This window comes from Dromiciops gliroides, chromosome 5 (genome assembly GCF_019393635.1).
Source record: "Dromiciops gliroides isolate mDroGli1 chromosome 5, mDroGli1.pri, whole genome shotgun sequence".
In the NCBI taxonomy this organism is placed as follows: Eukaryota; Metazoa; Chordata; class Mammalia; order Microbiotheria; family Microbiotheriidae; genus Dromiciops; species Dromiciops gliroides.
The window spans coordinates 202519802-202533935 of record NC_057865.1 but is presented as its reverse complement, the minus strand read 5'-3'; the positions used below and the strand labels follow the sequence as shown (position 1 = coordinate 202533935).

At 39.3% G+C, this 14134-nt stretch overlaps 1 protein-coding gene across 1 annotated transcript in view; it reads right to left on the bottom strand.

The window, feature by feature from the left end:
• Nucleotides 1–14134, bottom strand: part of CACNA1C (calcium voltage-gated channel subunit alpha1 C) — an 833272-nt gene that overhangs the window by 339089 nt on the left and 480049 nt on the right. Inside the window, 2 exon segments of the mRNA XM_043967623.1 lie at nucleotides 354–493; nucleotides 8325–8464. Of these exon segments, the coding sequence (XP_043823558.1) occupies nucleotides 354–493; nucleotides 8325–8464 (280 nt within the window).

Below are 14134 nucleotides of genomic sequence, written 5' to 3'. Positions count from 1 at the left end.
ATCTCTGAACCTGGCGTGTCCTCATTTCCTAGTTTGCTACTGGATTCTTCATCTTTCAGATTTTAATGTTAACCTTCTCCTGAGTGAAAAACTGGCCTCAAGATGCTGGCTTGCTGATTCTCTTCCTCTCCTCACTCTACTCATTCGATGTTGAATTCCCACTGAAAGTATCTCTTAGCCAGTAACTATCCTTATCCCCATCCAAGCTAGCAGAAGACACAGCTGCCTCTGCTTGCCAGGCATTCATTCCATTTTCCTCTCAATCCTCACTGTCCCAGATGCTAGCAAAAGTACTGTAATCATAATATTGGTTTTACATGGATGCATGCACATATGTATTTAAACATACTTACTTGGCACTCCAGATACCAGACGTAAGGGTCGCAGTACTCGGAAAGCCCTCAGGGCCTTTACATCAAATCCAGCCCCTTTTCCTCCTAATGCATTTGCCCCATCTGCTTTGGTTGCTTGTTCTAAAATTGCACTAAACAGCCTAGAAAAGAGAGAAAAATAAAAGGATGCTCTAAAGAAAGTGGCAAATTATATCTTTTGTGCCCCAGGTCTCTTACCTCTTCCCTTTTACCCCTTTACTGATGAGGTGGTTTCCATGTCTTACTCCCCCCATATGTACCCTAGAAAGACCTAGGGCTCTTTCCATACTATACCATTATTCCCATTCTTCAACTCCTTTATTAAAAGCTGTTCTTAGATCTTTCATTCATACTAAATCACATTAAGGTATAATTGACTGATAACAGCTTAAAGTTTTACCCTTCTGAGAGGGATTTGCATTTCAACAGGGATCAATCCTAAGCTAAAGGGATGAAACTCTGACACTTGAGGTATGGGGGAAAGATTTCTTCATGTATCAGGGCTTTATCAACTACCCAAAGTAATCATTATTGTGGAATACAGCAAAGCTAATTGATCCAGCATAGGGAATTAGAGTCATGACCTGGGCCCTTTGCACCATTCTATTGACGTTAAAGCTAATCCACCATTATGAAAATGCACTGACTAGATCAGGAGGGTTTGGGCACAGAATTGGACATTAAAAAAGAAAGAAACCCTCAAACTCCTTCCCCCAAAAAAGATGCTTCTGAGACACTGAGTGAAACAAGGAGGGTGTAGAAGACCTTTAATAGAGTCTAATAACAGCCATTTAACTGGGATGTGTCAAGAATAGTCCTAACTGGAGATATGGGATTGGACTCAAAGATTTCTGGAAGACCATTCAAGTCTTAGGAGGAATGATTTGATCAGTTTTATTCTCTTTATTTAATATAAGTGATATATTGAATAGGATGCCTTGAGAACCTCAGAACTGATGAGTTCTGATGAGACTTTCTTTGTATATGATTGGCATGGAGAGCCCAGATCACATTAGAATAAAGACTGTCCCTAATAAGGATTCTTCTTATATTAAGATAGTACTGGTGAGGGCTTGTAAGAGGGGCTGAACAGACTGATGGATGGAATGTTACCTTATATTCCAAGGCTCACCCTAATTTCTCCTAAAAAACCAATGCCCCCAAATCTCTAATATTTTAAATATCATTAAGTTAGTATTTTAAAGTTTATTTGAAAAAACATTTGCTGTTTTAGTTTCTTTAATTCATCTGATGTCCTTTGTAACTGAATTTTCAATAACTGTTGACCTTTTTAAAAATTCCTTTAGTGTATACCCAATGGACTATGCTGTACACACCTATGCTTGTTATACTAAGTTTATGTGAAATCTGCTCTTGACAGTGGCTGTGGTCATCATTATAGGGTCTCTCTTTTGGGGTTGGAGTCAGCAACTCTGCCATTTACTGTGGGGTCTTGATGTTGTTTGTCCTTTGTTCTCAAAGAGGACCATGACATCAGGAAGGTGATATTGTGACTTGCGATGAAATGGATTTAAGTGAGAAAGGGCTGTGCAAAGTCACCAGCCTCGTTTTCTCTCCTCCACAGCCATCTGGGTTCAGTGGTAAGATATAGATCAGGACAACTGGAGATGGCCCCTAGTAAAATGTAAAATGATGAGGTCTTGGAATGGATTCGAATGATTCAAATCTCTGATCTGCCAATCACTAATTAGGGAGCAAATGGTCAGTAAAGTCACTTAAACCTCTTAATCTAAAATGAAGGGATTAACCTATATATTTTATTTTATGCATTTAGAAACAATACTGAGAAGGGATCCATAGGTTTTGCGACATACTAAGGGGGTTCATGACACACAGAAAAGATTAAGAACCTCTGGAGATGTGCTCTAATGACCTCTCCCCCTCTAACATTCTGGTATTCTGGGCCCAGATTTACCAGATAAAAGAAAGATATTTAGATATTAAGAGATGAGATCATACCATTTCTAGACAAGATGCAGGTGTTCAAGAATAAGTTGAAATAAAGAGTGTGACATCAGCAGGAAAAATATCAAGAAGTCTTAGTAAACAACCAACTGGCTAAAAGTCTGTGATGGAGCACTCTCGTTTCAAAAGTCACCTTTTTAAGATCTGAGAGGGTTGAGTATTTAAAGAATAATGACTGTGAAGTTGCCTTTCTTTGTTTGATATTTTCATTACATCGGTTATCCTGGAAGCAGGCCCCAAACAGGCTCCATATGTTTTCTTGCACTGTGGATACTCACGGACCTTAGCTATATTCACTGCAAAATGTCTAGGCCCAAGTCCTTGGATATACTCCTGCGTCACAGGGTCCCACTGAGAAGTACCAAAAATCACGCTTTCATAAAATCATTTACTGAGAGTTGGAAGAGACCTTAGTGGTCTTAGTGGTCACCAACTCCAATTGCCTAATTTTTCAGTTGAAGAAACTAAGGCCTGGAGAATTTAAGTGACTTGCCTAAGATCATGTAGCAAAAAAAATGGTAGAAGCAGGATCTGAACCCGGTTCCTAACTCCAAATCCAATATTCTTCATACTGTACTGTGCTATTTTGCAGATGACAAAGTGCTACCTCAATGCAAGAGAATGATTCATAGCTAGAAACAATAATAATACTGTCCCACTGGACTGAGCTAAAAGGCAAAATTTACCCTGGGTTCCTTAGTGATGTCTTTTCTATGTTCTCTCTCGTCACATAGAATTGGGTCATGCACTGTGGGAGCAGTCAATCAATTTTAACTGAATTAAATCAGCAAAGAAAGAAATGAAGGTACTCAGCTGGAAAGAAAAAGATGACCCCTTGCATGTTACCCCTGGCCTTCTATTAGCCCCAGCAGCAGCCATTCATCCAAGGACTGCAATTGATAGTCTCCCTCCTGAAATTTATTTTTTATGATTGTGGAAAAGCTGGCCAGAAAACTGAGCCTTGGGAAAGGTGCTGAACGGATAGCATATGGGATCATTTGTACCTGTATTTATCTGTCCTGAAGATTCCTCTCTCATACACAAATTGGAAGAAATCACAGAAGCTTTAAGACTCTGGTGTCTTACTTCGTCTCCACCTATTGAAGTTTCTTCCTTCCTTCTTTAAATGCTGCTTCCTCTATTAAGTGTTTCTTGTCTCCTAAGGTGAAAGTGATCTTCAGTAATTTTTGAGTTGTATCTGGTTCTGCATGACCCCAATTGAGGTTTTCTTGGCAAACAGGGTTAAGTGACTTGCCCAGAGTCACACAGCTGGTAAGTAACTAAGGCTAGATCTGAACTCATCAAAATGAGTCTTCTATGCCCAGTGCTCTGTCCATTGCACCACCTAGCTGTCAGAAGTACTTGATCTTGCACTTTCATTTTTAATAGCACTTTGGTACTATTTGTATCATAATTATTTGTATTTCACAACCTTTCTACCCCCATTAGATTATAATCTCCTTCACAGAAGAGTCCCATGATTATCTATTTGTGCCTTGTACATGATTAGTATTTAATGGATGTTAGTTGAAGGAACACATAAAGGCGTTCTTGTTTGACTGGGACAGGTCTGGTATGTAGTCAGTCAAAGGCATTCCTTAGCAATGGTAGGAAACAGAAATCAAACTTTATTCCCATCCAAATGACCAGAAAAAAGGAGCTCTCTTCAAAATGATGTAAATTGGCATATGCTCTGTAAGGAAAGTCAGGTAGTCAAAAAAAGCATGGACAGATACAAATGAAACTGAGAAGTCCTAAGAGGTTGTGCTCCCCACATTGATCTTCATTTTCCGATGATGGCACAAAAGTACCTTGGAGAAAGTTCCAGTGACATCCTGACTTGGAAATTATTTTTTTCAGTCTATTGACTTTGTTTTATTGTTTTGTGATGTCTCATGGAGTAATTAGCTTCCACTTGACCAGTTCTAATTGTTAAGGCATTATTTTCTTGAGTATTTTTTGTGACTCTTTTACCAAACTGTTAATTTTCTTTCTATAATTTCTTGCATAGCTCTCATTTCTTTTCCTAACTTTACTTCTACCACTCATTGATTTTTGCTTTAAAAAATTCTTTCCCTAGCTCTTCTAGGAATTCTTGTTGTGCTTGTGTCCAATCTGCATTTTTTTCATTTGAGGCTTTATTGTAGATATTTTCAAGTCATTGTCTTCTGAGTTTGTATCTTGACCTTTGCTGTCACCATAGCAGTTTTTCGTGGTCAGTTTCTTTTCTTCCCCTTTGGTTTGCTCATTTTCCCAGCCTTTTTCTTGACTTCAGACTTTCTGTTAGAATTGGGGTCTGCTCACTTCTGAGGGAGATGGCTGGAGCTTGTAGTTTGATAGGAGAGCCTATAGATTTTCAGTGTTTTCAAGGTGGCATGATCTGAAGAGAATTCTCTACTGGTCTGTGCTCTGGTCCTTAACCCAGGCAAGACCCCTGCACCTTCAGTACTGGAACTGCTCCTCTCTGCCCTGGAACTGCAACCTGGAACTGGGTAATAGGCTATAGAGCTGCCTAATGTCACTTGATCCCGCACCCAGTCCTAGTGCAGGGGGTCTCCTGGAATCTTTTTCTGACCAGGTGTTCAGTTTCCTTACCATCCCTGTGTATTGGATGCTTCTAGTGCTCTCTCTGCTACTGTAGTTGCCACTCTCCTGGCCAACTTTCATCCCAGTGTCCAAAGGCTTCTCTTTCTATCTTCCTAAGCTGATTTGGGCTGGAATGACTCACTGTGACTTTTTGTTGGCTTTTCTTCTTAGAAGTCAATTTGGTATTTTCTGTTGTTTTATAGAAGTTTTGGGGGAAATTTGCTACTATCTTGACTTCACCCTCTTTAAGTCCCATTTCTGAATATATATTCATATATATTTTGAAAATATATGTATATACCTATATATCCACATATATATTTTGAATATATATGTACATACACATATATTAATATATATTTTGAATACAAACACATATATTCTCCCTGGGCAAGGATCATTTAATGTCTCAATGTTCTAGTATAATCAGCTCTCTAAGACATTAAGTTGCAGAGAAGGTGCCAACCTGTCTTGTTAGGGATAGTTTTCCTTTCCTGGGTATTCTCTAAATTGATGAAGTCATAGATTTAATAAATAATCTAAAAATAATGATAGCTCACATTTATATAGCACTTTAAGGTATATGAAGTATTTTCCTCTCAACAGTCCAATGAAGTAGGCAGGGCAAATATTTTTACTCCTGTTCTATAGGTGAAAAAAACGGAGCCAGAGAGATTTAAGTGAATTGTTCAGCATCACGTGACTAGTGTCAGAACCTGTCTTAGAGGATAATTGTAAAGAAAGCACTTTATATGCCTTAAAATATTATACAAAAGTAATCTGTATATCCCGAACTCAAGCTCTGGGCTTCTAATTTTAAGGTCTGAAAGCAGAATGTTGAAGGATTCTTTGCAAAGCAAATTACCAATATCAAAATTCATCTAGGGGAAAGAAGATCAAGAACCTCAAGGGAAATATGAAAAAAAAAAAAGAAATAAAGGGGACTAGCATCACCAGCTCTCAAACTCTATGATAAAACAGCAATAAAATGTTTGAAACTGGTTAAAATACAGAAGTTGATCAATGGGACAGATTAGATAAGCAAGACTCAGAAATAAATGAACACAGTGGCTTAATGTTTGATAAACCCAAAGATACTAATTACTGGAATAAGGACCCCCTATTTGACAAAAAGTCCTGCAGAAAGTGGAAAGCAGATTAGCAGAAATTAGGTTTAGACCAATCTCTTGGACCATATACCACAATCAGTTCCAAAATGGCTATTTGTCTTAAATCTAAAAGGTGATATTATGGAGAGGGAAAGAGAAGGAGAGAGAGAGAGAGAGAGAGAGAGAGAGAGAGAGAGAGAGAGAGAGAGAGAGAGAGAGAGAGAGAATGGTAAGAGATTTTTTGCATGATTATTTACAGGGAGAATCCTTAGTAGGATTAGGATGGAGATGACAATAGAAAGTAAAATGAATACTTTCTTTCTTTCTTTTTTTTTTGCAGGGCAATGGGGGTTAAGTGACTTGCCCAGGGTCACACAGCTAGTAAGTGTCAAGTGTCTGAAGCCGGATTTGAACTCAGGTACTCCTGACTCCAGGGCCGGTGCTTTATCCACTGTGCTCCCTAGCTACCCCCAAATGAATACTTTCAATGTAAAATAGGAAAGGTTTTGCATGAACAAAATCAATGAAGCTAGAATTAGAAGCTGTTAATAGGGAAAAATCACTGTAACAAATATGCCTTGATAAAACTAAGACATGCAAAATATATAGGGAATTGAAATAGATATATAAGAATAAGAGCCAATCCCTATTATGTAAGTTGTCAAAGGAAATGAATAGGCCATTTTCAAAAGGAATAAAAGCTATAATGCACAATAAAATATGCTCCAAATAATGAAGAATAAGAAGAATGCAAATAAAAACAACTTTGAGGTTTCACCTCATATCCATCAGATTGCCATATATGACAAAAGACAAAAATAGTAAATCTCAGAGGAACTGTGGGAAGACAGACACACTAATGTAGTACACTCATTTGGTATATTTTCTTAAAGCATATGGTGGGTTTTCTTTAACAATCTGTACTGAAATGGGACAGGGCATATTGGGGAACATGTGTTTGGTCTACATTTATTAACATTTTCCTTTTTTTGTTGTTGGCAGTGGGGATGGAGAACTGGATTTGAATCCTGCCTCTGATTCTCTGGGTTTTAGGATCTCTAGCAAGCCACTACTTAATTTATCTGAGGCTGTTTCCTTATCTATAAAGAGGAGATCCTATTACAGTACAGTACAATACAGCAAATATCAAAGGAACATTATGATACACAAACCTTAAAGGGCTATATCAATGTTAGTTATTATTATTCTCAACCCTTTGATCCCCTCTTTCCTCAACTGCTTCTAGACCATTGTCCCCATTAGAACCACAGAGCAAATATCACCTTAAGGTAGGAGCTTTTATCTAGGGGTCTACGAATATTAGAAAACTATTTCAATATAACTGATTTCCTTTGTAATCTTATATATTTTGTCTTCTGCATTTTAAAACATTATTCCGAAGAGTCCATGGGTATCACTAGACTACCAAAAAGGTCCATGAGACAATAATACCAAAAAAAAATCCTGGTTTTGGGGAAACCATTTATGTGTGTAATTTGAAAGTGAATTGGATAACTGTGCACAAGCTTCAAATGGACACACAAAAACAGCTCATGATTGACACTATAGGTTTCCACATGTTAGTACATGTGTACAGGAATGTGGACTGACAAGAATATAATAACTCCTATTTGTTTAACACTTTATGGTTCACAAAGCACTTTCCTCACAACAACCTTATGAGTTCTACAGTATGAGTATTATCACCCCCGTTTTACAGAGAAGGAACTCATGTGTATCAGAGAACCACTAAGAGTCAGGGATGGCATCCAAAGTCGTCTCCTGACTCATCTAGGCCAAATATTCTTTTCATTGTGTCTCTAAGCCTCTTTAGTGAGTAAAAGTTGTGTGCAAATGAATTCTAGAAGTTGGGAAGAGTCTGCTGGGAACAAGGGAGGAAGGTGCCAGAGAGAAGAGATAAATAATATCCTCTCAGTTACAAGATCACTAGATTTCATGAAAGGACACTCATTTTTATGCTTAAATCCTACAGACAGAATATCCTAGGAAACATAATTTCTTCTTTTATGGAACAAGACCAGCCAATCCCTCTCTGCTGTATTCTTGAAATTTAACCAACCCCTCCTCTCTCTTCCTCCAAGCAACAGGTGGTTTCTATTGAGTCCTCTTATTTTATTCAGAAACCCAATGCAATGGCAGATCAGTCAGAAAGAAACAGGAGAAGGGAGAGAGAAAGGGGAAAACAAGTGTATGGTGTGTGTGTGCGTGCGCATGCGTGTGTGCATAAGCATATTGAAGGTGGGATACTCACCCTACTACCACAATTATAAAATCTAGTAAATTCCAGCCGTTGCGGAGGTAAGCATTGGGGTGAAAGAGAAGTCCATATGCTATTACTTTTAAAAATGCTTCCACTGTAAAAATGATGAGAAAGAGATATTCCACTCGTTCCTGGAGAAAAGCAAACAAAAAGGAGAAAGAGAAACACCATAGTTAATTTGGGGTCTTGTAGAATACTGAACCAGCAGCAGCCACTTGTGCAATATGTGACTGCTCATACATGTGTGTTTGTACATACATGTTACTCCACATTTCTTAGAGCACTTTTCACACAAGAATGACTCCCATTTTATAGATAATAAGATTGAAACTCACTTCCCGTCGTCACCCAGCTAAGGACAGAATCTAGGATTTGAACACAGGTCTTTGAGTGTTCTTTCCCATCCATACAGGTTATCTGCCTCCCAGTTGAGGTTTTGATAAGATCCCAGGAGGGGAATATGCCTAATGAACCAGCAAGGGTCTGGTGCTAGGACCTGCTTCCACCCACCACCCACTGGATATTATGATTTGAGAGGCCTCTGGGCATGAACCTTTGAACAAAATATCAATCCAAGCATAGGATCATAGATTTAGAACTAGAAGGATATGCTCATTTTACACATGAAGGAAACTGGGGGGCAGCTAGGTGGTACAGTAGATAAAGCACCAGCCCTGGATTCATGGGGACCTGAGTTCAAATCCGACCTCAGACACTTGATGCTTACTAGCTGTGACCCTGGGAAAGTCACTTAACCCTCATTGCCCCCCCCAAAACAACAACAACAACAACAAATGAAGGAAACTGAGGCCTAGAGAGGTTCAATGACTTGCCCAGGGTCATATAGCTAATTAGTGGCAAAGCTTGGACTTGGATCTAGATTCCCTAACTCTAATGATCCATCTACTCTTCCTCTCTGTGGCTTAGTGAGCTACCTTGCAACTTTAGTTTTTGGTTCTTGAAAGCTTTCCTGTCTTTAGCAGTACCCAGGTGAAATGCAAATATCAAGGTAATGCAATTAGATCACATGTTTGGGATTACAATAACTGAATTAGTTATCAGTGAACACTTTATGGAGGACTTATTGACAATTGAGAGCAAGATCTTGAAGGAAGATACTATAGGATAGGGTCTAGGTACCAAGGAGTCCTTAACCTTTTATGGTGCCATAGCCCCTCTGGCAAACTGGAGATGCCCCCAGACCCTTCTATGGATGTTTTTAAATGCACACAACAAAATACACAGGATTTCAAAGAAAACCAAAAGTTACTGAAAATAAAGATGTCAATTTTTTTCCTCTCCAAGTTCACGGCCTTGAATTCTATTCACACATTTAAAACCCCTGGTCCAAGAGGAGAGCAGGAGAAGTGATATACCAGAAGGGAGGGAGGAAAGGGGACAATGCGGAGGAGAGGGGAGGATATCATAAACTTTGCTTATTTCCATTCTGCCAAGGTCTTGCAGGGTATTCACACATTTTACCCTAGTGATAGATCTAAAAGGCATCTGAATATAATATGAGAAATATAAAATCATAATCTCACAGCGGTGATGGGAACATGCATCCTGCTCAACTAAATAAGTTGGCCTAGAAATGTAAAATTTCAGCATTTGGACTCAAGGACTTTGGCTAGATTTTATTGGATAATCAGTCCTTCCTGGGTAGATAGGAATCTAAGGTAAGGTGAAGTACTGGACAAGTCCAGACCCCATGAGGGGGGTCTAAATACAAATACCTTTCTTCTCTTTGCCACTGTTTGAGAAGAGCCTTCTTTAAAAAAAAATGCAGTCTGTGTCCCTGCAAGCCCATATTTAAAAAGGACAAAGTCTTTGGCTCAATTAGAGTAAAAAGTCTTTTGGCTGATTCACTTGTTTCCCTCACAGCTCTTAATTGTTTTTCCCCAATCTCTCTCCCTTAATGCAGAGGCTTAATGGCCCCCACTTCTTGTTTGCTACCATGACATCTTCATGCATCACTGCCTCCTGAATGAGGAACCTCATCCTGTCTCCCTGCTAGAGCCACAAAATGTCAGCTTGTCCTGAATTATTGAGGTTGCTCTCTTCAGCACTGCCCTGTTATCTGCCCCACAGGGACTGAATCATGATGTCCAGGGATAGCCATATGGAGATGGAACCCAAGGGCTGCATCCACCCACCACGGCCCAGTCAGAGAGGAGGGAGATCAAGGATGTCTTCCTCATTGTAACAACACTCTGTGAAGACACTACCCTGGGCATGATACTAGGATTCAATGCATTAGACAGCCAAGAGAGTCAGAAATGTATGTAGTCAGAGGGTGGTTATGGTGAATATTCCCACCCATTGGATTTCTCTTTTAAAAAGTTAATTGTTTTCAATGAATAAAAATATCTTTTTTTCTCTCTTCCATTTCCCCCTCCCATTTAGGAGGGAAAACAACCAAAACCAAAACCCCTGTAGTAAATATTCACAGTCAAACAAAAGAAATTCCTGCATTGACCAGTCAATCAGTAAATATTTGTTAAGCCCCTGCTAAATGCTGGGGATGCAAAGAGAGGTAAAAGACAATTCTTGTTCTCCAGGAGTTCAGAGTCTAATGGGGGAGACAATGCACGAGTAGCTGTGTACAAACAAGCTACTTAGGGGATGAGTTATGTTCTTTGCATTTGATCCCATCTTGCCATTTAGTGGTAGGGTGATAAAACCATTCTTTGATGGCTGTGTTCCAGGGACAGCTATCGCCCATGTGGAGTGCCCTAGTGCTTTTATTTAAGTGAAAGCTGGTTAAAATGAATCTGAAAGGCCTGCAAACATGGACGACATGCAGTTGTCTGGCCTCCCAACCCCATGTTGCTATCAGCACGTTCAGGTAAACAGAGCTATGTGGATACTGGGGTAGCCAGGGACCTGTCAATTGAAGTAGTGAGTATACACACAGTACGTTGTCAGCTATGTTCCATTAGCCACCTTGGGAAGGTGACGAGAATCTACATGTGATAGACGGTGTCAGAGTTTCACTGATGTTGGGAGAAATGTTGTATGTAGGGAGGAGGGACAAACGTCAATTGATATTCCAGATAATTGTTAAATTCCCCAGATTCATTCTAATTCAATTTAACACATGTAAGCCTCTAGTGTGTGGAGACAACAAAGTCAAGGTAAGACACAGACCTTGCTTTTGTAGAGTTAACATTCTCATAGGCGGATAGGATGTGAATACAAATAGTTATAACACACACTCTATAACTTCAGCTCAATTACAGCTCAACAGTTTTCACCTTACATAATGAGCTCTTACATAAGGGCAAGTGGCCTGTGTATCCACAATATTTGCTTCTCAGCCTTATCTTTTCGTGGACATCAATCAGGAGCTTTTACATTTATTTATTTATTTTCTTTTTGGTGGGGCAATGAGGGTTAAGTGACTTGCCCAGGGTCACACAGCTAGTAATTGTCAAGTGTCTGAGGCAGGATTTGAACTCAGGTCCTCCTGAATTCAAGGCTGGTACTTTATTCACTGTGCCACCTAGCTGCCCCAATTTATTCATATTTGTGAAAGAAATGGCATATGGGCTTTAAGGGGGTGATATGGAGGTATGATTAAGTCAACGCCTGATAAAGAACATGGTCCACACAGGCAATCAACATCAACCTAGTTGTTGATCTTCCTCTTTTGGCTGAACTCAATTGTCTAGGAACATCTTTAATCCTCATACTGAAAAGGTTTCACCTTCATCATGAGAATTTGCCTTCTGATCAGAATTATGGGACTCTGCTTGGGATCAGAGGATTGGAGAGTTGGAAGGGAGCTTAGAGATTTCTTAGCCATTGGGCTAATTTTATTTTCAGAAAACTGAAGCTTGTTGAGGGTGCCCAATGGCATACGTTTAATCTATGGTACAGCCAGGACAAGATCTTGCGAGTGCAACACCTGGTTCCTTTCTAGTTACTTCCACCTTAGTTTCTGGTGAAACATACAAAAAGAATCATTGCCTCTTCTTATCCTTCCAAAGATGACAAGGGTATACCATCTTCATTCCCTAAAGGGAAGAAGGCCTCAGGTGAAGCAGGGCGGTTTTAATCAAACAAGAGGAAGCCTGGGCAAAGTGCTTAAGAAGGAAGGTATGTTCCACTGGTAGATCAAATAATCTAGGTTTCCTGTGTGTACAAGCTGATCCTATAGTGCAGATAACCACTAATAATTTTGACCTTGGAAGCTAGAGGAGTTCATGTATCATGCTCCAGATAAATAGCATTGTTGACTCTGGTTCCTTGCCAACATGTGTTGTGTTGCTACTGAAAGTTGAGGAACAACAATGGGGTACTTCTTAAAAATCTAAAGTTGGCTTTTAGGCCCATTTAATATTTTCTCCAGGCCACTGCTTCTCAGAGATATATATATATATATATATATATATATAAATAGATATAGATATATATATAAATATATATATATATATATATATAAATAGATATAGATATATAGATATATATATGGAAAAAATTGGGGTCTCTACATCTTCCCTATATGGAATTGTACTGGTAGACAAGGGAAGGCGGATCAACCAATCAAGCATTTTTAAGTGGTTATTCTGTGCCAGGAACTGTTACTTATTCAGAACATAAAAACACAACTGAAACCACATCTGCCCTCAAAGAATTTCTAGTCTAGCCTGGAAAGGCAACATGTAAAGAGTATAAAATATATACAAAATAAGAAAAATATAATTGGGGAGTATTGGAAACTGGGGGAGCAAGAAAGTCTTCATGTAAAAGTTGATCCTTTAACTGAATCTTGAAGGAAAAACTAATGATTCTAAGAGGTAGAGGTGAGGAGGGAGACAACCAGAGAAAAGATGGCCAGAGATGGGAGATGCAGGTCTGTGTATGAAGAACAGTGATGTGGATCAAGGTTGTAAAGGCAGGTTGAAGCAAAGCTTCGAATGTCTTTTCATGAAAAAACAGTTTATCTGACCTTTGAGGTAATGGGGAGCCAGTGGAGTTTATTGAGTAGGGCAGTGACATGATCAGGCCCATGCCTTAAGAAAATAATTTTAGTAGCAATAGCAACTGGCAAACATACCTCTCACTATCGGGTAAAGGAGGAATGCATCTGGGGTCATCGTATTCTAGCCTGATCTCATATTATTCTCTTTCATCTGCTTTGTGTTCCAGCTGACCTGTATTTCTCTGTACCCCAAAACCCATACTGCAGTTTCCTGCCTATGACTTGGTTCATACTGTCTCTTTAAGTCTGGAACATGGTCTTGTTTCCTCTTTGCTTGTTGAATTCCTACCCCACCCCCACCTTCATCCCCTTAAAGCCCATATGCCACCTCTTTCACAAAGTCTTCCCTCATCCAGTTAGCAATGACCTTCACCCTCAGACCTTACATAATACTTGGTTTTGTACTTTTTAAATGTAATTGTGTAAATGCTAGTTGTCTGACTGGCTGACTGTATCATGTCACGTATGTTGATGTCTTATCCCCCAACCAGACTACTAGCTCTGAGGTAAGACTGAGATTTTACCTGGCTAAACTTGGTATCTCACCCAGAATTACAATACTCTGCAAACAGCAGATTTTTGATGGGTGTTTGTTTAAAGCCTAAGGTGAAGGAAGTAAATCAGTGGGGAAAACAAGCCATTCTGTTCACCTCGACTAATGGGAATAATGGAGACCAGTCTATCACTGGCTTCTGAATAAATTATACCCTTCCATTGCCATTTCCCAGTCATGAACCACACCCCTCCCAGTTTCAGGGATCCCCTAGAAGTCACTCCCTTGCATTAAAATCCCTAGTTCATTATGTTCAACACC